This window comes from Oenanthe melanoleuca, chromosome 1A (genome assembly GCF_029582105.1).
Source record: "Oenanthe melanoleuca isolate GR-GAL-2019-014 chromosome 1A, OMel1.0, whole genome shotgun sequence".
In the NCBI taxonomy this organism is placed as follows: domain Eukaryota; kingdom Metazoa; phylum Chordata; class Aves; order Passeriformes; family Muscicapidae; genus Oenanthe; species Oenanthe melanoleuca.
Window position 1 is genome coordinate 12798413 of NC_079334.1, and position 20401 is coordinate 12818813.

General features: G+C 41.6%; 1 protein-coding gene across 9 annotated transcripts in view; it reads right to left on the reverse strand.

The window, feature by feature from the left end:
* PRR5 (proline rich 5) overlaps nucleotides 1-20401 on the reverse strand; it is an 86261-nt gene that overhangs the window by 44390 nt on the left and 21470 nt on the right. For 3 of the 9 annotated variants that reach the window (XM_056511752.1, XM_056511744.1, XM_056511756.1), the window contains 2 exons: nucleotides 18786-18921; nucleotides 3739-3852 (listed from right to left, as the gene is read on the reverse strand). In XM_056511752.1, coding sequence (XP_056367727.1) covers nucleotides 3739-3842 — 104 coding nt within the window. In that variant the 5' untranslated portion in view covers nucleotides 3843-3852; nucleotides 18786-18921. Of the gene's footprint in view, nucleotides 1-3738; nucleotides 4291-18785; nucleotides 18922-20401 lie in introns of those variants that run through there. The other 6 variants (XM_056511759.1, XM_056511736.1, XM_056511766.1 and 3 more) reach the window with 6 other exon arrangements.

Here is a 20401-nt window from a genome sequence, read left to right on the forward strand (position 1 = left end):
CAGAAATGTAAAAAAATATTTCTAAATAAAAACTGAATAACAGAAGAAAGAGGAAAATATGCTGGTCTGGAATATTTTCTCCACAGGGAAAGCCTTCCTGTGATCTGAAAAAACACATCTTAAAATAGGAGATGAAATATGTTTTTCATGGCTGTAAAAGTTATTTTACAACAAACTATTGTGCTTTTTACAACCCCGGAAAAATTAGCTCAGACCATAAAATCCTTTGAGATTTGGTATGTCTCCTCAGATTTACTGCTGATCTCACTAAGGTCACAAGCAACTTACCTGTTTTCTCCACCTTTTCTTTGCTATCTCCTACTCCTTCATGCCTCTGTGAATGTTCCATATTTTCTTACATCAAAGAGGATCTAAGATCTTTTGACTAGAGGCTTTCCCAGAGCACAACTCAGACAGTATCAGCTCCTGATTAGGCAGTCTGTGCTAGATCTTTCAGAATGAAAACCCTGCCATGGATTTTATTTGGCCTGAGTGGGCACCCTGGTGTGTGAGCTCAAGATTAAAACCCCTGGGTTTCTCAGTCCAATTGGTCTAGTCAGCATTCAGCCCTCATTTTTTGCCTGAAGCAGAAATGGAGGTTGGGGGGGAGGAGAACAAGAACTAAAGACAGTGCTAGTGAAAAAATCTAAACTATTTTAATCCAATGCAAATTCTGTGAGGTGAAATGAAGTGTATTGTTCCACTGTGTTCTTGTTGGTTGCTAGAACTGCATCGTGTTTTGCTGCACAGATCTGGGGTTCATGGGAAAGCTCTGAAAAAGCCATGATATGAAGTCTCATTTGCATAATAGCAGACAGCAGCTTGGCACCAATTTCCCTTTGATGTAATAGCGCTGCAAAATTTCACTGCATTTTAGTTCAGACGTGAAGGGAAGTCATCAGGGAGGAAGTGACCTTCCTTGCTAGCAGAGGGATGCTCCCCCAGTAAGCTGAGTTAGGCTCCTTCAGGTTGTCCTCCCCTGGTGTCAAAATGCAGAAAGAATTCTCGGTATGAACAGTCTGAGCTGAGACTGGTGTGAAGGGGGCTGAGGGGACATCACTGGACCATGGTGGCCATGCACAGAACAAGTGCAGAAGGGCAGCTATGCACCCACCCCCTCCTCCAAAAACACTTGCAGTGACGTAGCTGCTGTCCTGTGAAAGACCCCACTAGCAGCATCTCATCTTTTCAGTCCCTGGCATGGCCAGCAGCTTGCTCTGCCCCAAAGATCTGCCTTTCAGACACTTTGTGCAGGGCCGAGCCTGCTGCATGCTGCACTTCAACTCTCCCCGCTTCAGCTCTCATGAGCTTGATTCAAAGCTTCTTTGAAAAGCAGATACACACATGCCACACCCAGGCACAGCTGCTAACATTAGGCAAGAAAACAACAGACATTTAAATATAGAGCAGCCAGGCCTGGTGAGAGAGGAGAGCTCTGCTGGTGCATCTTGACTTCCTTGATCACCCAGCCCTTACACTTACACAGAATGAAACAAAACAAGCAATCATTTCATTTGGAAGGAAAAATATTCCTGTTAACCAAAGTTTGCAAAGTGTCCTATGTTGTGTGGTTTCAATTTTGCAGCAGAAAAATAAAAGAAATTCCACAGCCAAAAATTTTAAAAACCCAGACCAGATTCCGGGTGAGCCAAACTTTTTATGTCCAGGAACATTACAGTCTCTCCCGGAGAACAGATTCCCTCAATACTACACCATGCTATACATGTCAAGATGGGCATGCAATGGTGATAGACAGAAGCAACAGTGGATAATTTCTTAATCCATCCAACTCAGTACCATTTAAGACCTGACCTTCCTCAGGATAAAGACCCAGTTTTACAGTAGAATATCTGAATTCCTTAAAAGCAACAGATGATACAAGTCTTTCTGAGCCTGAAAGAAGAATTACTCCCACTCACTCTTTCACTCAGAGGAAAGCCTTGCACTGTTAAATAAGAAATAAAGGCCTTCCCTTTGCCTATGCAGTGCAACCAGCTCATATCTGCAATACCTGCCATAGCTCTGAGAAGATGTTAATGCAGGCACGCAATGCCCACTTGAATTGCACCCACACAAAAACCCCACTAGTGCTCTCAGGTACTTCAGGGGAACATGCCACCAAAAAGGACAGCCTGGCAATACATACACAGGGGAAAGGCAAAGCAGAGGTGGAAAGCACAGTTAGGCCTGAGTTAATGCAAAGCAGTGATAAGATGACTCATGGACACCTATTCAAGGAACAGGAATTGGGACAGCTGTGTTAATTGTTTGGATGAAAAATGCAGAGGTCCCACTCATTGACAGGCAAGCACTTCTGGCCAGAGCTGTATCTGTCCTGTCCGAATTAAAAGTAACAAACTCTTGCTTCATCTTAACTAGGAAAATCCTCTAGTTTGAATGACATCAGCCTCAAGCTGGAACGCTCTGCCTCCCAGCAAGTCGGGTGCCTGATCTGCTCTCCATTTGCATCTGCCTCCACAGCTCCCTCCCCACATGCAAGACCTGGAAAAGTTAACCCCTGCCAACAAAAGCTGTCAGCACACCATCACAAAAAGGATCTGGGGATTCTATTCTGTCACCTTGATTCCCACCCAGAAGTCTCTTACTCCCTGCTGCTTTCCTTAGGGCTACTGGCCAAATTAAGTCCCAACTGGCACAACTCAAGACGGCCCAGTCTATCCTTGAACTACTATCACCATCCATCCACACATCAGGTACAACTCAAGGTCATACAAATAGAATGATATTTGAGAAGAAATTCAGTCTCTTTTGTTATCAGCACAGTTTCAGAGTTTAGTGCACTGTTGATATTCAACAACTAATTCTTAACTCAGAAGTGAAACCTCAAATCAAGTGGTGAGAAGGACAGAAGATATGGTATTTTATATTTTTATTTTTCTCAGAATTTTACCAGTGTGTCTGTAGTTCACTGGTATTTTTCTTCCATGGTACAGTTTACAGTACAGTTGTACCACCATATAATTATAAAATACTACAGATGACACTTTCCAAGCTGTGATCCAGGAAATGACATTTCATTTTCAAAAATGACCTAAGATTTAATTCCTAACAGTTTAGATACTTAGTTTCATCTTTTAAGATTGTCACCAAAATGGATGTTAAGATGTTTTCTGAATAGCTGAGCTAATTGATACATTCACAACATAATGTTTGCACAGGTTTCCTTTGTAAAACAGCCATAGAATTGAAATGTATAAACACAATAAAGAAAGTAACCAGGACTTATTTTCCCCGTCCAAAGTGCAGGTGCTTGCATGTGTACATACACTCATGCACACTTCTATTTGTACTAACATGAGTAAACTTAGTAGACTTTATCATAACTACATCAACTACCAGCAACAACATAGATACACAGATAATAGTATGTATTTAATATCTGTGCACATGTAATTTAAAAGAAAATAACCTAAGCCAAATAAACTTTGAATGAGAATATCGAGACAGACACAAAGATATATTTGTAGCTGGACCCTGTGAAACAAGTAGTTTGTCACAAAGGCTGAAGGGAAGGCAGAGACATCTCTTTGCTATCAGCCTTCAGAGAAAGACTAAGAGCAAGGGTAAAAAAGGCACTCCTGTGTTTATCTGAGTGAGAGCTCCAGTGCGTGTATCAAGGCAGCCTGTGAGCCTGCCGAGGCAGGAGCCAGGCAGCCCAGCCTGCAACCCACGGAGCAGGGGGGCACTGCCAGGAGCCAGCACGCTGTGTGACCTTACCTGTTCCAGGTAGCGTTGGAGCAGGCCCGGCGCTGCTGGGTCCCCCGCTCATCCAAGGCTGCCTGCTCTCTCTTGCCCAGATCACTGAGGCTGGGCGAACTCATGAACTTCAACCTGCGAAGAGTCCTCATGGTCAAATGTGTGTTTGCGTGTGGCAGCTACAGATACACCATCCTGTTTACACACATACACACGCAGCTGGAGCAGCGGCAGCAGTGCGAGCAGTTCCCTCCGTTTGCTGTTCAAAAAAGAAACTTAAAAAAAAAAGAAGAGAGAACCAGTCTCTACGGAGCACACCTCTGCCAGCAAGAAAACAAACCTTTAATCAGATCAACTCTGACGTCATCAACTGTGGTTAATAATTTCTCCAGTCCTTTCAAAAATAAGTCGAACTTCTGGCTGCTGCTACAGCACACTGAAGGGGCCCCTTGTAAACACAGCTGCCCCAAGTGTGAAGGCTTCCCTTCCCCGTGGCCCCAGGCACCACGTCCCAGGAATCTCGCTCAGCACTGCAGGGCTCCACCTGTCATGGGAACTGCTTGGCTCCTCCAGCAGCCTGGAGGGGTCTTGCAGCATTTCCCAACCTCTCCCCCCTCTTTCTGCACTCATAAATGGAAATGAAACTGGAAGGCAACGGGCAGGGGGAAAAAAAAAAAAGGCAAAACAACCAGACCCAAGTAACCAATACTGACGCACTGAGGCTTTACTGAGAAGTTTCATAATCGCCTGCACCCTGCCACCTTACGACACTGAACACTCTCCCTCAAACATCCATATCCACACCCTCAGTGGCTGCTCTGGCTCAAAGCCTCATACAAAGGATTAGCAAGCAATATAACTGCAGAATGAAAACTGATGGTCTGGGGTTTAGCATTTGGAGGAATTTTTGGTGGTGCACAGAAAAGCCAGATGCTTTGCCTTTCTCTGCCTTTTATTCGTTTTATTCGTTTTTTATTTTTAAATTGCAGCAACACCTGCACAACTTGGGACATACCAAGTTTCCACAAAAGCCCCAGATGTCTTATCTTCAAAGGAAAAATCTTTCTCTCTCTGACTGCAGCAGTGGAGCTGAAGGATATGCTGCTACAAGACTCCACCCCTGCTTAGTTCTCTGTCACTCACTTGCAGTTCTCTTTTAAATCCAGGACTGCCTGGTTAATCTTCTGGGATAGTTTGCAACAGACTGAGCCAGAATGTAAGAACTGCTCTTCTGTTGCTACAGCACTGATCTGCAAATAGTCTGGTAAAAGCCACAAAGGCTCCTCGCAGAGTAACCTTGCACTCACTGCAAAGGGGCTGCAATAGAAGAACTTATCCTTTCTTTTTTTCTTTCTGTTTTCTACTTTCTCCTTTCATCTCTGATAGCCTGTTGTCTAGATTCAGGCTATAACCAGATTTGTTGGTGTCCAAATAACATGACAAAGCTTACATTACAGGAAAACTCAATTTGTCACAGAGAGCTCTACCCTATGTGCATCATATGCTGACATGTTTTAGTAAAATAACAATTCATCTCACAATTCAACTGAGGTCAGATAAGATTATTCCATATAAATATTTACTTCCAAAATTTGTATTTGGTTGTTGGTTCCATGGGAACCAATTGCAGAACTACCTAGAGAAATAAATCTATTTTTACCTTGTGCCAGTTTTAGACATAGTGGTTTTACCCAGTTGCTTGAATTAGCATTGTATTAATTGCTCTTCCCACACCAAAATTGTCAAGTATACAAACAAATATCACAATAGATGGCATATAACATTTCCCTTTGGAAGGGACCTGCAGCCCCACATTTAACCTATGGACAGAGACATTACTATCCCCAGTCTCTTCCAGATGTTTAAATCCTTCAAACAAACAACAATCCATTATGTATATGGCAGCAAAAGGAAAACAGATACAGCTACGTATATGTGTGTATATGTGTGTGTGTGTGTATATATATATATGTATATATATATATATATCCATGTTTTAAGGGATGAAATGTCTTCTACAGCATACAAATGAGGGAGCAAACACAGCTCCAGCAGAGCACTGCTTTATCCAAATAGGATGAAGAGCACTCCATTTCTGTGGACAATATGGCTGGGGAGAGCAGCAGAACACAACTCGGCCTAAGCTTCTGCTAAGGGCTCAGATAATATGTTTGTATCTAACAACTAGTTAGATAAGTGGCAATATAATTCCCTCTAATTTCATTTTCCACCTAGCTCAGTTGCTTTTCTGCTTCTCGCTTTCTGTGAATTTGATAGGTTTTGCAAAATTTTATTATACTGGATTAAATCCTTGATTTTTTTAATTCTTTGATTCCATCTGTATGGTGAAATACTACACCTGGAGAAGTCATTCTATTTATATGCCACCCCATCAATCCCAGTAACCAGTACTAGACTCAGAGTCAACGCATGCACCAAAAACACAGGTGAGCCAGCATTCCAATCTCCTGAAAAATTTGTAACAGCAGACAGACTTTCTCTACACTAATTTCTCCTTTCTGTGATTACACCTGACCAAATGTTGATTTATGATAAAAGAAATAATTTTCCACAAGGGCTACATCTACTCCTAATTGCAGAGTAATGATACTTCATATTTGTGCCATGCTGTGAGTCCACGGACATGCCTGACTTCATGTCATTCATTAACTTGACCTAAGCAGCTCTTGGGTTTGCAGGGAGAAGATAAAATCTGCACTTCAGCATTACAAGTGAAGAAGAGAGAGGTGGTGTGACTTGCCCAGGCCACTCCAAAGGCAAGTGGCAGAGACATCAAGAGATCCTGGATCTCTGTTTCCCATTCCAGGAGAGGAACAAGTGGATGCTGTAGGGAATAGGTAGCTGCAGACTTCTGGGGCCTGGGTGGCCAGAGGGCAATGCAGGAGACAGACCTTAGAGGGGCTTGTGCTGTGGCTATGCTTCGGCAGCCCCTGGTGAAGAGTTGTCCATGGAAGCTGCTTCCAGAGCAGCTCAGCAGCACAGACTGCTCACCACTGGCCATGGAGAGGGATGAGAGCACTGTCAGACTTGCTGGGAGGGAGGGGAGGACTGGGGGCTGGGAGGAGACCTCCCAAAGGCTCAGTAAGAAGCACTAAAAGCTTCTTAAACAGAACAACTGTAGTCAGCACAATCCCAGAGCTGAGACTGTAAAGTACTGGTAGGTTAATTAATTTAAACCCAGCATGCCACACACTGTATAATACCACTACTTAGCTCACACAAAACCTGCAGCTCAAAGGTTAAGTAGTTTAATCAGAGCCACACAACACCTCAGTGAGGAGGCACTGCCAGCCCTAGTCCTTCTCTTCCCCTCCAAAATTTCTCCTTGTAAAAACAGGCCTGTCTCTACTAGAAAGAATTCTTTGATCTGTGGGGCCCACACCCTGTGAGCGACTGCACAGCAAGTCCCAGAGCCGCCAGAGTCACAGGGGAATTTCTGCTTACCTGGACTTAACTTCTATCTCAAGGCCTAAAACAATATATAGGTAGATAAATACAGGCTGAAAGTTGAAGAGGATTTATGCTCTCACTAGAAAACCATGTTAACATACAGATCCAGGACCTCGTATCAAACACTGCTTTTAAAATAACAAGGTTACTTTAACTCCTGATATGTCAGTTGTGTCTGCAACATTCTTGCTGGGACCTGTGGTTTAAAGACTGCATCGTGGTGCCTAGAAAATATTAGAAAAAAATCTAGGCAGTCCTCCCCAAGCATACATTGGTTTCAAAAAACAATGAGATTTCCTGGGGAAAAAAAAAAAAAAAAAAGGAAGAAAAAAAGGAAAAAGAAAGAGCCATACATTTTTTCACCCAATGTTATGTTTAATTTTCACAGGTTAATTGTCCTGTCTACTTACAAGTTTCTTTTTGACCATGACGAGATGGGAAAAGAAGCAAAAAGCAATGTTCACAATGGGGCAGCATTAAGAAATTCACAATACATGAAATTCATAATAAAGCTGTGACTGCTTTAGGTCAACATGTTTTAGACTACACCACTCTGCTACTGCAATGACAGGTGAGCACGGCAGTGGTGTCAGCACCAGTGGGAGAATATAAACAGTAAGAGAATTTGCCATCTCAGCTTTACTCACCATTCAGAGCTTTGCTATGAAACAAAACAACTCAATAAAAAAAAATCTAATTGGAAAAGAAAAAAGCAGCCCACTACTTCACTTTATCTCCCTATCTCTTTTGGAGAAAAGAGCAGAACTTCCTATAGTGACGTTGAGTGGTGTACACTTCGCAATCAAAGAAGAGAATGGTAAAATATCTCTGTGGCAGAAAGGAGTTCAAAATCTCCCTAGAAAAATGCATTTTACTTTTTCATAAGCTACACCACAAAACTTAGGGCATGCCTTGACACATGCCAAAGCTCAGGAATTAGTCTTCTCACAGAGCAGCACAGCCTTCTTAAAGGCACAGCACATCCTGCCATGCCAGCAGACAAGGGGCAAGACAGAGAGGAAGGAGATGCAACCATCAGGAAAAAATAAAAAGAGCCAGGAGGAAATGAAGTTGTAAACCTTATGACTCATCAATTCCTTTGCTCCAGTATCTACAGAAAGTTCCTTTATCATCAGAAAACAAAGAATAAAGAGTGTAAAGGAAGTATGAAACCAAACAGGGTCTATTTACATCCTTTTTTACTCCTCTATCCCACTGATTCTCTGCAACCTCTGAAAATAAAACCATTCTTAAGGATGGCTTTTTGTTTATTAAGGTTAGTCCTAGCTAAACCCTTGGTTTTGCTGGTCCTTTATCTTATTTCTGCCCTCACCACAGACAAGCACTGATTTGTAACAGAGGACTTGACCTTACTTATACATCTTCCCAACCTTTGGAACACCTCCTGTACTTCTGCATCCCATGACCAACCATGCTTGAATGACCACAGCTGCCTCCCTCTGGACAGAGTTGGGCTTTCTGCCCCTTCACCTCGGTGTAGGATTCATACACGGCATTTATCTATTAGGTTGTGACAAAGAAATGCGCTCATGACAATATCTTCTTCCTAAGCATTCACAAGGTAACAACCAAGAAGAGCCCTTTGACCAGGGCTAGAAAGGGATGTTCCGCCCTTGTCACCCCTTCTGCAGTTAACAGTCCATCCTGCAAAGCTTCAGACCCGACCTTCAGGCAACCCACGGCTCCTGCAGTTCCACTGCCTGCCCCAGAGACACACTGGCTTCCACCAAACATGGCCCTCCACCCCACAGCAGCCTGCAGACAATGAGGGCTCATTTCCTGGACCTTCCCTTCCACAAGTTTTTCAGTGTGAGGCAGAGCAGCATGAGTGTGCCTAAGAGATTTTCTCAGCAGAGAGGCCTGCATCTGAGCAAAGAACCATCCAGACTGCAGCAACCATCCAACTGTAGTTTCTTTTCACAGTCTGCTGATGGATGATATTTATTACTTGTTACACTGAGCTTCTCAGCCTCCCCACCTTGCTCCCTTCCTGCTTCTCCTTCACCCTTTGCTTTTGTACTCCCTCTTTGGTTTTTGTCTTTCTTGGCTAGTTAATTCTTCCTCACGCAGTTTTTAAATATAAAGGGAAAGGAAAATAGTTGGTACTAACAGAATACTTGCAAACCACTCTTCAGTTGGCTCTCAGGGAATCAAGGTTTCAGTTTGCCTGTTTGGACTCTGAGCTCTTCTTTACCCTTTTTACTTCGGGGGTTCACTCTGTTTTTCAGCCAGCAAAACAGGGCCCTGAACTCAGATATAGACCCCAGGCCTCAGCATAATCTAACAGAGATCGTGAATTAAGCAATACCTGCTGAAATCATCCATGAAATCCCACCCCCTTTGTCAGCAGTTTTTGGTTTTACAGAGCATAGCAATACAAGCAGTTCTTAAAATAGAGTAGACAGCTAAATCCTTTTTGTCTTGCTCTTCAGGATAAAGACACTAGGAGAAAATTAGGACAGGCATATGCCTTTTACACCCCCATCCAAAACATCAAGCTTTCCATGATAAATCTACTCTCCTGGCTTGTAGTATTGCTCCTAGTTATCTCTGTCAAGGTTCTGGGAATTAAAGACAGAATAGTGGTCTGAAAAAATGCAATGGTTCTGCTGGAGAAAGTGAGTACCAATGCTCTGGATTATATGACCTGTGGCCTTACCACCTTCCACTCACCCAGGAAAGGATATGGGGTTCTGAGTGCCAAATGTACCTGTTTCAGATACTACTGCTGCCCACTCAGTGAATTAACAACCCATTGTAACCAGTGTATACTCCAAGACAAGCTCACAGCATTGCTTTTAAATGGAAGTCAAACCCTACATTTTGATTTAGAAAATAAGATCATAAGAGTACTGATCAATAAGTAAATCAAACACTTAAAATACTTTGTGCTCTTATTACAGGGGAAAATTAATCTTACAAAGTAATTGAGCTAATTGAGTAATACACATGATTTTTTTCCTTCCTGAGCTCTATGTCAATTCCTTCCTAAATTGCCATCTTGTATAATTTTAATTGGCTCCCAGAACACCATGACCTTGATGCAGCAGCTACAGTATCTCAGTACTGTCTTCTACAGTTATATATGGCACTGTGCCTTCCAAATCTGTGAACTCTGAGAGAGGAGAAGTGTGTGCTGCACAGTGCTATTCTTCTTATACCAAACATTTCTGATTCAAGGTCTTCCAAGAAGGCTCTGATTGCCTTGGAAGGTCACCAAGTTAAAGAACCAACCCACTTCAGCAACTCACTGAGTTTCTAATGAACTGCACCGGTGGGCAGCTGTTAGTTACAAGTAATATCCTGTCTTTCTCTCAAAGCCATGATATTGCTTGTGTAATGCTCTCTCTGAGCATGGCTAGAAACATGAACTGTGCCTCGAGATTACTGTCCCCTCCAGTGCCTAAGTCAGGGAGGTTGCTTCAGATCGGAGCAAGTGCCAGCTCTGCAAACTTGGGGAATCTTTGACTCTGGTAGTATCACACTGCTGTCATTTGCACCGTGCTATAGCTCTCTGAAACAAATCCTGTAGTCCTGCGAGAATCAACAAAAGCCTGGTATTCAATACAAATGGATTCTTTCAGAAAATTCATCGTTCTCCCTTTGCCTCACAAGGACACCTTTCTGAGTGGAAAAACTGCAAGAGATTTAAAAGACAATCCGAAATTGCAACATCTATCTGTGCACTTGGACTCTGCAGCACTCAGCCTAATGGAACTTTCTTAGGAACTTTAATATGGGGACTTTTTGCCATCCTTCACACTTTCTCATGCTGAGACAGTCCCTGCAGACTGAGATATTAGGCAGTAGAAACAGCCAGAGTATAAAGAGCCTTAATTGCACAAATTATTTTACACTTGTACCTTTAAATCTTCGTTTCACCAGGTCAGCAGGTCCAGTACTATGGCCTCTCAAGCATGTATCACATTCTGAGTGTTTTCTCAGGATGCTCTGGGAAATAACTTATCTCAAAGGGCAGAGTGATGGAATTTTTTAGACTCCACAGCAAGGTTTGGAAGAACTTTTCACTGTCACAGCAGCTCATTAGCCAGTCTCAGTCTTCAATTGGACACAACACAATATCAACATCTAGGATATCACCTAGGAGGAATGCCTCTTTATCAAGGAGGTAAAGCACATTCCATTACATTTCCTTACAGGAAACACTTTTTTTTCCCCACAAGGTAGCAGCAACTGGATACCTAAGTGAGGTACTCCTTCCTCTTCAGCTGTCTTAGGTTGCAATAGCTAATGTGACCAAAAGTATGTATGTATTCTATGTATTCTATCACCATCTGTTGAAACCAGGTGGGACAATGATCCTTATCTCCTTATTATCTGTTAATGGGCCACTGAGTCCAACTGCATGAGTGATAAAACTACATCATCCCATTGTGAGATGCTCCAGCCAGGGGAAGGAGCCAAGCCTATCCTATCTAGATAAAAACTGAGTCTTGGAACACCAAAGCAGCCTTTTTTCCACTGGATTCCAGAGGAAAACTAGACCTTTCCACATCATCACTGGATGTTCAGAGGGAAACTGCACTCTTTTACAGGACCATTGCTTCAAGAGAACCACATCTGTCACTCCAGGAGAACTGCAGCTACCATCACCCTGACTTGACGTGGTTTCAGGTTGTACTGAGTCTGTCAGTATTTTGGGTTTGTTCTTTGTAATACTGTATTCCTATTTTAATTTTCCGAGTAAAGAACCATTATTCCTATTTCCCATATCTTTGTCTGAGAGTCCCTTAATTTCAAAATTATAATAATTCGGAGGGAGGGGGTTTACATTCTCCTTTTCAAAGAGAGGCTCCTGCCTTTTTTAGCAGACACCTGTCTTTCAAACCAAGACACCAGCTTAAATACTGGGGGATGCAGTGGAAGAACAGAGGCATCATTCAGAAGATCTGTGTGTCTTCATCTATGTTATGGTGTGCCCCTTGTATCTCTCTCTCCTGATGAGTCCTGCTATTATGTTCACCAGGGTCCACTTCATAATTTCAAATTATCTGTTCTCCAAACTTGAGCTACAGTAACTTTACACTGCAAAACAGTTCAAGCTCTCTAAAGGCTTTTTTTTTTAATTTTTATTTTTATTTTTATTTTTTGGGTCCCTCTCAGAAAACTGCTGGAAACAGGAACATTTTAGGCTTCATGGCACTGGGAGCTCTGAGCCATCTAGGGCCTTCCAGGCTGGCTGCTCGAGGGCCAGCAGTTTTAAAGACCACTCAGACTGAGCTCCCACACTCTGAAACAGAAAAAGCTGAAGGACAACTTGAGCAAGGCTCCCACATGTTCTGCTGGGATCCTGGTACAAAAAGCAATGTTTCCAGCATAACTCCTTCATACAGACAGCTATAGACCAGCTAGTCCCAGACTTGCAGCCAGCACCTGTGTGAACTACTTACTGTGGAGCATGCTCCATTTTGATAATATCACTGGGAAGGAAATAGACTGAAAACCTTTAACGAGTGGCAAAGCCTGGAGTGTGGTAAGTTCCACATTCAAATCTCTGTCTCAAGACCTTTTGAGACACTTTGGTCTCTATAAAGAGGTTTACACCAAACTTCACCAACTTCACACTGAGGGGAGGATCACGAGAGGATAGACAAAGCCTGGTCCTGTGGAAGAACTGCAGCCTTTGCATTTGTGTCAACCTACTTTTTCTAAAATTTCATTTCAGATCCATCCGTGCGAGGCTGGAATACAATGACACCTGAGGTCAACTGGAAGGGTGGCTGGGCTGGGCTGGGGCTGTGTCACCTCAGGTGAGTGGGGACAGAGCCCTGAAAACAGCCATGTCAAACACAAAAAACCCCAATAAAACGTGCCTGTCTGTGAACACATGCCTCCTAAGATATTGCTTCTAACTACATTTTAATTCTTTGCTGAGCTCCTCACAGGGCAAAACAGCTTAACTCTCACAAAGATTTATAAATCAATGGCTATTTGTCAGGTATGGGTTTTTTAATAAAAGATGCTCCTCTCTGGGTTTTCCAGCAGGCACGGAAGGGGCAGTGATGGCAGCACAAACACAACAGGAATCCCTGCTACTCTCCTCCCCTAGGCAGCTTGAGGGAGCAGCCCAGTACACCATTCCCTCTTTAGAGGGGGCAAAAATCTGCACCCCTCCTTGGTGTGAGATGCTTCCCACAGGACACTCTGTGATCCTGGCAAACAAGCAGAACCTCCTTGCCTTGCACTTTTGCTCTGCCCTTCACATATGGAACATGAGGTTTCTCCACCCACACTCTTCATACAAACCTGAACAGCGGTTGCACCACTGTGAGTCTTCCAATTTTGCTGCATCTTTAAAGCTTTAGCCCCTGCTGTGATATTTTGGTGCTTTCCAATTGTAGAGGCATCAGTCAAAAGACAGAAAAAGGGGAAGTAATGTTTGTTTTTGTTCCCCGTCAGTCTCAGAATGGTCAGAATTGGAATTAATTTTATCCTGGGTAATGTTTTGGCTTGGTTCATATTTTTTCCAAGTGAGTTCACACATTTCTTGTCACAGAAATAAAAGGTCATGAAACCAGTCAATTCCCTCTCTCCTAAAAGGGGCGAATCCCTTCTAAGGAGTGAATCACCAACATATGGAAAGAAAAGAAAATAAAATGCAAAAATACCTTCTGTGGGACTGTAATCATAATTGCATGTAATTACAAAAGGGACAAAGGGACTTTGGATGCCATTTGTTTGCATCAATCTTTAGGTCATCTGTTTAATTTGATTGATGAACATGGGGAAGAAATTAAACCAAAACTTTTATCTTCTTGCTAAAAATAAAAAAAATCTTGCTTTCTGAAGTGTTTGTCTATGCAGCACAAACATTGGTGCAGACTGGAGGAGTTTTCATAAAATAAGGCTAAAATGATCCTGGCCCTCACCTAATCTTCCACATGTTCAATAGGAGATACGTGCATGAATATATGTGCATGTCATTATATTGGTTTTATTAGTCATCTGTTACAGAGATTAGTTCCAAGAGAAAGCTTTTGGATCCGGGTCTGAACTCCAGATCTGAAGAAAAAGAGTATTCAGAATTGAACTTTTGATTACAACTGGCATTAATGTAATTTGAATCCAGGCTTTTTTGACTGAATTTGGATGTCCTTGATTTTTCTGCACAAAAATTTAGTGTGTCAGTTGAAATGTAAACACAGCTTATTCTGCTGGAATAAAATAGAAAGTTTCAGTGTTTTCTTACTGTACTGTATTGTTTCCTATCTAATGCTTTCAATGAAAAAAAATCTTCTTTGTTCAAATGTTTTCAAGCATTCTTTTTAAAAAGGCAAAAAGCTTTCCAACTTGTTCCTGGTACTCAGTAGTGTTAAAAAAAAACCCTGAAACAACAAACCAATTAACAGTACAGAAGCCTTAATTTTAAAGGCTGAATTATTAACAATGTATAACTCTCCTTCCCTATGAGAGGGACTAAACGTTTGTACTCAAAACCAAAGGCATCCAAAACTCTTAAATGTTTTAAGACCTAGTTGAGAGGTTTAATGAAAATATAAACTGGACTCACTTGCATTTCAGTTAAAATGAAGAACACAAGTTCTAAAGACATTTTAAAAAACCCAATCAATTTTCAAGCCCATATAATGGTTTTTATTTTTTTTAAGCCCTATTTCAGTAATCCTCATCATTTAACTTTTGGAGGATTATTCAGACCTCAGTGATGTGAACTGAAGAAAATGGAACAGGAACAAAAGGTACTACTTTTACCTTTCCTTACTTACCACAAAATTCAATGTAATAAAAGTAAAAATCAAGCTGTTATATGGTAGAATTATTTCACATAGTATTATAGGTAGATCTATAGATAGAATATTTATGCCTGCATCCATACTACTGCCTGTATTTGTGAGATGGCAAATAAGTAAAGGGATGAAAACTGGAAACAGCATTTGAATCACTTTCTTCTTTTTGATTAAATTCTCCATAAGAGCTATGAAGAGAGACAAGATACTCATGACCACAGCAACAGCAGTACAGTGGCCTGGGAGGTCAGAACTGGCAGGTGCATTTAAGACACTCTTGAGATAAAATGCTGTCATTCCAGTTTGATCTTCCATTTTTTTTAAGCTCATTCAGCTCTAGCTACTAGAAAATGCACAGGAAAATTCAGATCTAATTCTGTAACTGCTGGAGAAAACTGGGCACATTCAGGGTGCAATGCATTGCATCCCTTAAAGGGTATTTCAACCTGGTCAGGAAAATTATGGTGTGTATGTGCCTGTTCTCTCCACCCGCTATAAAGATATTCTAACATGAGTAGTTCAGATATGGTATGGTATTCAAGTGTAAATACCTAAAATCAGATGATATGAATGTCATCTCCAGCTTTCTTTTGCCTGACTGATCATAATACAAGTGTAAATATTCTGGCATCCAATTAACGAAAGTTTAATTTCCTCAAGTACATGCTCTGACCCTGGATGAAGAAATCTTCGAGAGTTATCACTGGTACAGGCTCAGCTGGTATTTCAAGTTGGAAGATATTAAATTAGTATTTCTAGGAGAATCTGCTGCTGACCAAAGGCATTGAGAGAAAGGTTTTCATGAGATAGCCTCAACAGAAAGACTGGCTAAGAACATCTTCTGGATAGGAAATCAAATGAATTTTTAGGGAGATTTCAGCTCAGAGTTACACCCTCCAGCAGTGAACAATAATTGAACAATAAATGAAAATACTGCCACGTTCTCCTCTTGGTATTTGGAGAAGGCGTAAAAGGGAGCAAACGAAAAGTTACAATTTTGCCAGGAATTTCCCATAATTACTATAAAAATGAGAGCTCCTTTGCTGTGATACAGTAAACCCTCCTAACCTCCTTTATTGTCTCCTACTGACTTCTGTCTTCTCATGAGGACAGCAAATGTGTCACTTTGCCATTTCGGACTGGCCCTGATATGGCTTCTGCATATGCTGGATTTAAAAACTGTGACGTTTCCATGAAAAAACACAAGACACATGCAGAGAGTAACGTACAAACCTATGCACATATATTGCCTATGTACAAACATTTACAAAGGCTATGGCCTGCAGATGTAAACTAATGGCAGCCTGAAGCCTTCAATACCTGTTTTCTATGGGCTCTGTTACAGTACAGCCAGACTCCTAAGATCTTTAAATTACAGCATACCAAATGAAGAGCAATCAATACTTATAACTATAAAAATATGTTGGAATATAAAATGTTAATACAATAAAACCATAAGCATTGCTTGAAGTTTACTGTATGGCCAGCCAAGTAATGCATTTTTGCAAAGAAAAAAACCCAAGTGATTATAAAATACTGGGTTTGCAGCGGGAAGACAGTGATTTTTCATAAGACATTGATATATCCAGTCAGCCAACACCCTGACAGGGTGGCAAGTTGCTCAAGGTATAATATTTAATAATGTCTTCTCACATGGTGGGAACTCTGATCTGACTGTCCATCACAGTAATGTTACAGATTACATGCACTCTATAAACAGTTTATAATAGGATAGTTTGTAAATGCTGCACTAAGAACAGAGGGCTTACACATGTGTGTCTGTTTACTCTGAGTTATTTAGAATACCAAGAATAAAAAGTTTAACAATGAACAAACCAAAGACAGATTGTACACAGTGAACATTTAAAATATTTCAGTGAACCATGAAAGCAGCTTTTAGTTCAGCTGGCAGTGGCTGAATCTTCCTAGGAACTCTATCTGGAGTTGCAACTGACTCATGTTTGGTAGCAGATTAGTTGCTAGACTGTTAATTTAGCTAAGAGCAGATGTGGGCATTTGCTTTATGGATGGTTGTAAAGTTCAGGAGCAGAAACTTCCTGGGTATGCTTGAAATAATGCAGGCAGAGGTAGCAGGGATTTCCTGCCTGAGTAATTCTTCCCTCACCTTTTCCAGATGAATCACTTATGAAGAGAAAAGCAATGCCCATACTCCTCATGACTTGGGACTATCAAGTTCCCATTGTACAATACCCCCTCTGCTACTGACATCCTTAACTCAGGTTAGGGAAGGGAATTCCCTCTGGAAGGGGGGAATTCCAGAGTGGCAGTATCTAAACAGCACCCTTGAAATCCTAAGGGACAAAAAGTGCAGCATGAGGAAAAATGAGTGGGCTCATTTTTCTCTCCATTTGAAACATCTGTGCCCAGTTTACAGAATAAGATAAATTCTGCTGTAGGTTTCAGCCTTGCATACATCCCTGGAAGTGTTTAAGGCCAGGTTGGATATGGCTTGGAGCAACCTGCTCTAGTGGAAGGTGTTCCTGCCCATGGCAGGGGGATTGGAACAAGGTGATCCTCAAGGTCCTTTCCAACCCAACACTGTGACTCTGATTAGAGCCATGCAAGGTTCTGGCTACAGGGGACCATTTACTCCTGCAGCCTGGGGTGAGACAAGTAACACTGTAGGAAAATGCAGCTACCACTGCAATGAAGTAGCATAGAACAGGAATTCCCACCATTCCTTCTCCATATAGACTGGGAAGAAAGCATGCATTACTACCAAGTAAATCAAAATAGAAGTTTTCAAGAGCCAACCCTTTAGAAAAGACCTCATTCCTTAAAATGCAAAGGGAAAAACCCAAAGCCATGGCAGAGGTTAGATTCTGCAGTTTAGTGATAAAGTAAATAAACTCTATACATTCAGAAAGAAAATTCCTTTGCAGAAGGAAACTGACACTTGTTTTCTGGGAAAATTTCTAAGTTGTTTTGAAAAAAACAAGAGATCCTACATGTGACGATAATGTTAAAAGGAAAACAGAACAACATCAAAGAGCAAGCACATTTACTTTCCTTTCATATAAATGCACTTGCACACCACCATACACACTCTCCTTTTGACGACTAGCATTTAACAAAAGCGATTTCAAGAAATAATTTTAAATGTTTTTCTTTCTAAAAACCTTGACTCTCAAAATCCAATTCTAACAATGAATATCAAAGGTTTGGTCAGGCCTCCCTGCAGAAAAGCTGCAGCTGTGTGAGACATTCCTACAGCCCAGCTGTTCAGTGTCCCTTCCTGCAACACCCATATGTATATATATATATATATATATATTTGAGAATCCCTCAATGCTTTAGTGCACAGCCTATCAGGGCAGTTAAATCTGTCTCTGCAACACTGACTGTGATCTTGGTGAACAGTAGCTGAACACTCTTGTTCAACTTGAGGACACTGTGGTGGATAACACCCCAGCTTTTCCATCACCCACTCTGGCTCTCCCTCTTCAGGGCTTTTTTCCTCAAGCACACAGAGTTATTTAGAGCCTTCTCTCAAACAGCAACAATTCAAACAATTTTCTATATTGCTCGCTCACAATCCTGACTCAGCTGTAAATAGATTCCCAACTGAAAGTTCATGCATACCATTTTTTGAGTTGCATTAAAGCTAGATGGATGCAGACTGACATGTACTGATGCTAAAGACTTCAAAGTACTGAACTATTATTCAGGTATTTTCCTGTTGCAGAAATTTTGGAGAAATGTTAACCCTCTCCTCAAACAAACTCTCCAGGTGTCTGAATCTGGAAACATTTTCCAGCTGGAATTAGTACTGCAGAAACACGTGCTTACCTGCTAAAGGAAGAAGGCAACAGGACTGTTTAGTAAACAGGGAAGACTCTGCAGCAGGTTTCCAAGAGTCAACATGAAAATTCTTGACAGGCAATACAAGGTTGAAAAAAGACAGGCCCTTGCAAAAAAGTCACCTCTGCAACAAAAGATGAACAAAAGATCAGTATTGTAAATATTGGTAATCTACAATATGTTTCACAAGTGCACTAATAAACTCATTATGACACACAACCACAATAATCAGTGCTGTTCTACCTCATTGCTGACTCAAATACGTCTTCTTGCACTTTTCTCTTTTCTATTTTCTTCATGGGGAGCAATTCATCAGCACCAACATTAAAAGCTACACTTATCTCTAAAGATGGCAAGAGAGCTTCCATGGGCACAGACAGTGCAAGCAGTTCTGTGCCTATCACTTAGGAGGTGACAGAAAAAGGTTTGAAATATGCTGTATAATCTACTATGATCAGCTATGGAGAGTAGATGTCCTGGAAGGTCCAGGAAAATCTTAAATACATCACTTAGAAATACTGGAAATTCTTTCTTTAGGGCTTCAAACGATGGGTACAGTATCACTGCCTGCCCTGGTCTGGTCTTGAAGTACCCCTCTCAGGTGACTATTAACACAGTTAACAACCCTAGACTGGATAAACAAATGAAGCACAGAATTAAGAACTATGTGACTTCTAACCCCAACATATACACCTTCAATAATTTAAAGTTTACTTTTCCAAATAACTGGTCAATAAATATAGAACGCTATTAGGAAAACCATATATGTGTGTGTGTACGGGCATACACACACACACACATACATATACGTACATACATACATATACCACATACACAGAGATACATAGTGGTATTCACGTGCATCCACACTCTGAGTGTGTGACTGAGTGTGTTTAAAAATAGGTATTTTAAAGTTAATCTTTGCTGCGCTTGAGAGAACTAAATAGTCCTCTTTTGTCTCTCCACAGGTACGAGCTTCATTCTGTTACCACTTATTTTAGGTGAACTCAGAGGTGTTAGCTGAAGTCAGAGCACTGGGCAAAGTCAGTGCATTTTGCCAGCAATGTGTTCAGGAGCACAAACATAAGCAGCTCAGCAGAGCTGCAGAACTGGAGAAATCACTCTCAGCTTGGAGGCTGCAGAGCCTTGAACTGGTATCCTGAGCACCTGGCCCAAGGCAGGGAAAGCAGCCTGCCAGCAGCCTGTGGGAGACAGCACGTGAACAAAACTGACATGAGGGATGCGGTGCAAAAACACAAGGTACAAACATAGTCACGCCAGAGCACAACAGCTGGACACTGCATGACGATATGAAAAACTGCTCTAATAGTATGAGAAATCCCACTGATGTGCTTAGGCCTGAGCAGCAGGTGCCTCAGCCACAGCTGACTTACAAGATGGACCCTGGTCAATATGTGACTGACACCATCAGTATTATTTAGCTAAAAAGAGATGACTGAGATGCTTATGCTGTTTAACACCAAACTGACTGCTTTAGAAACTCCCACATGATCTTGTGTAGTTATCTGCCAGAAATGTAGCATTTCAAGAAATTTTCTCAACTGACGTGAACAGAGACTTGGCTGTAGGATGTTTTAGGAGAA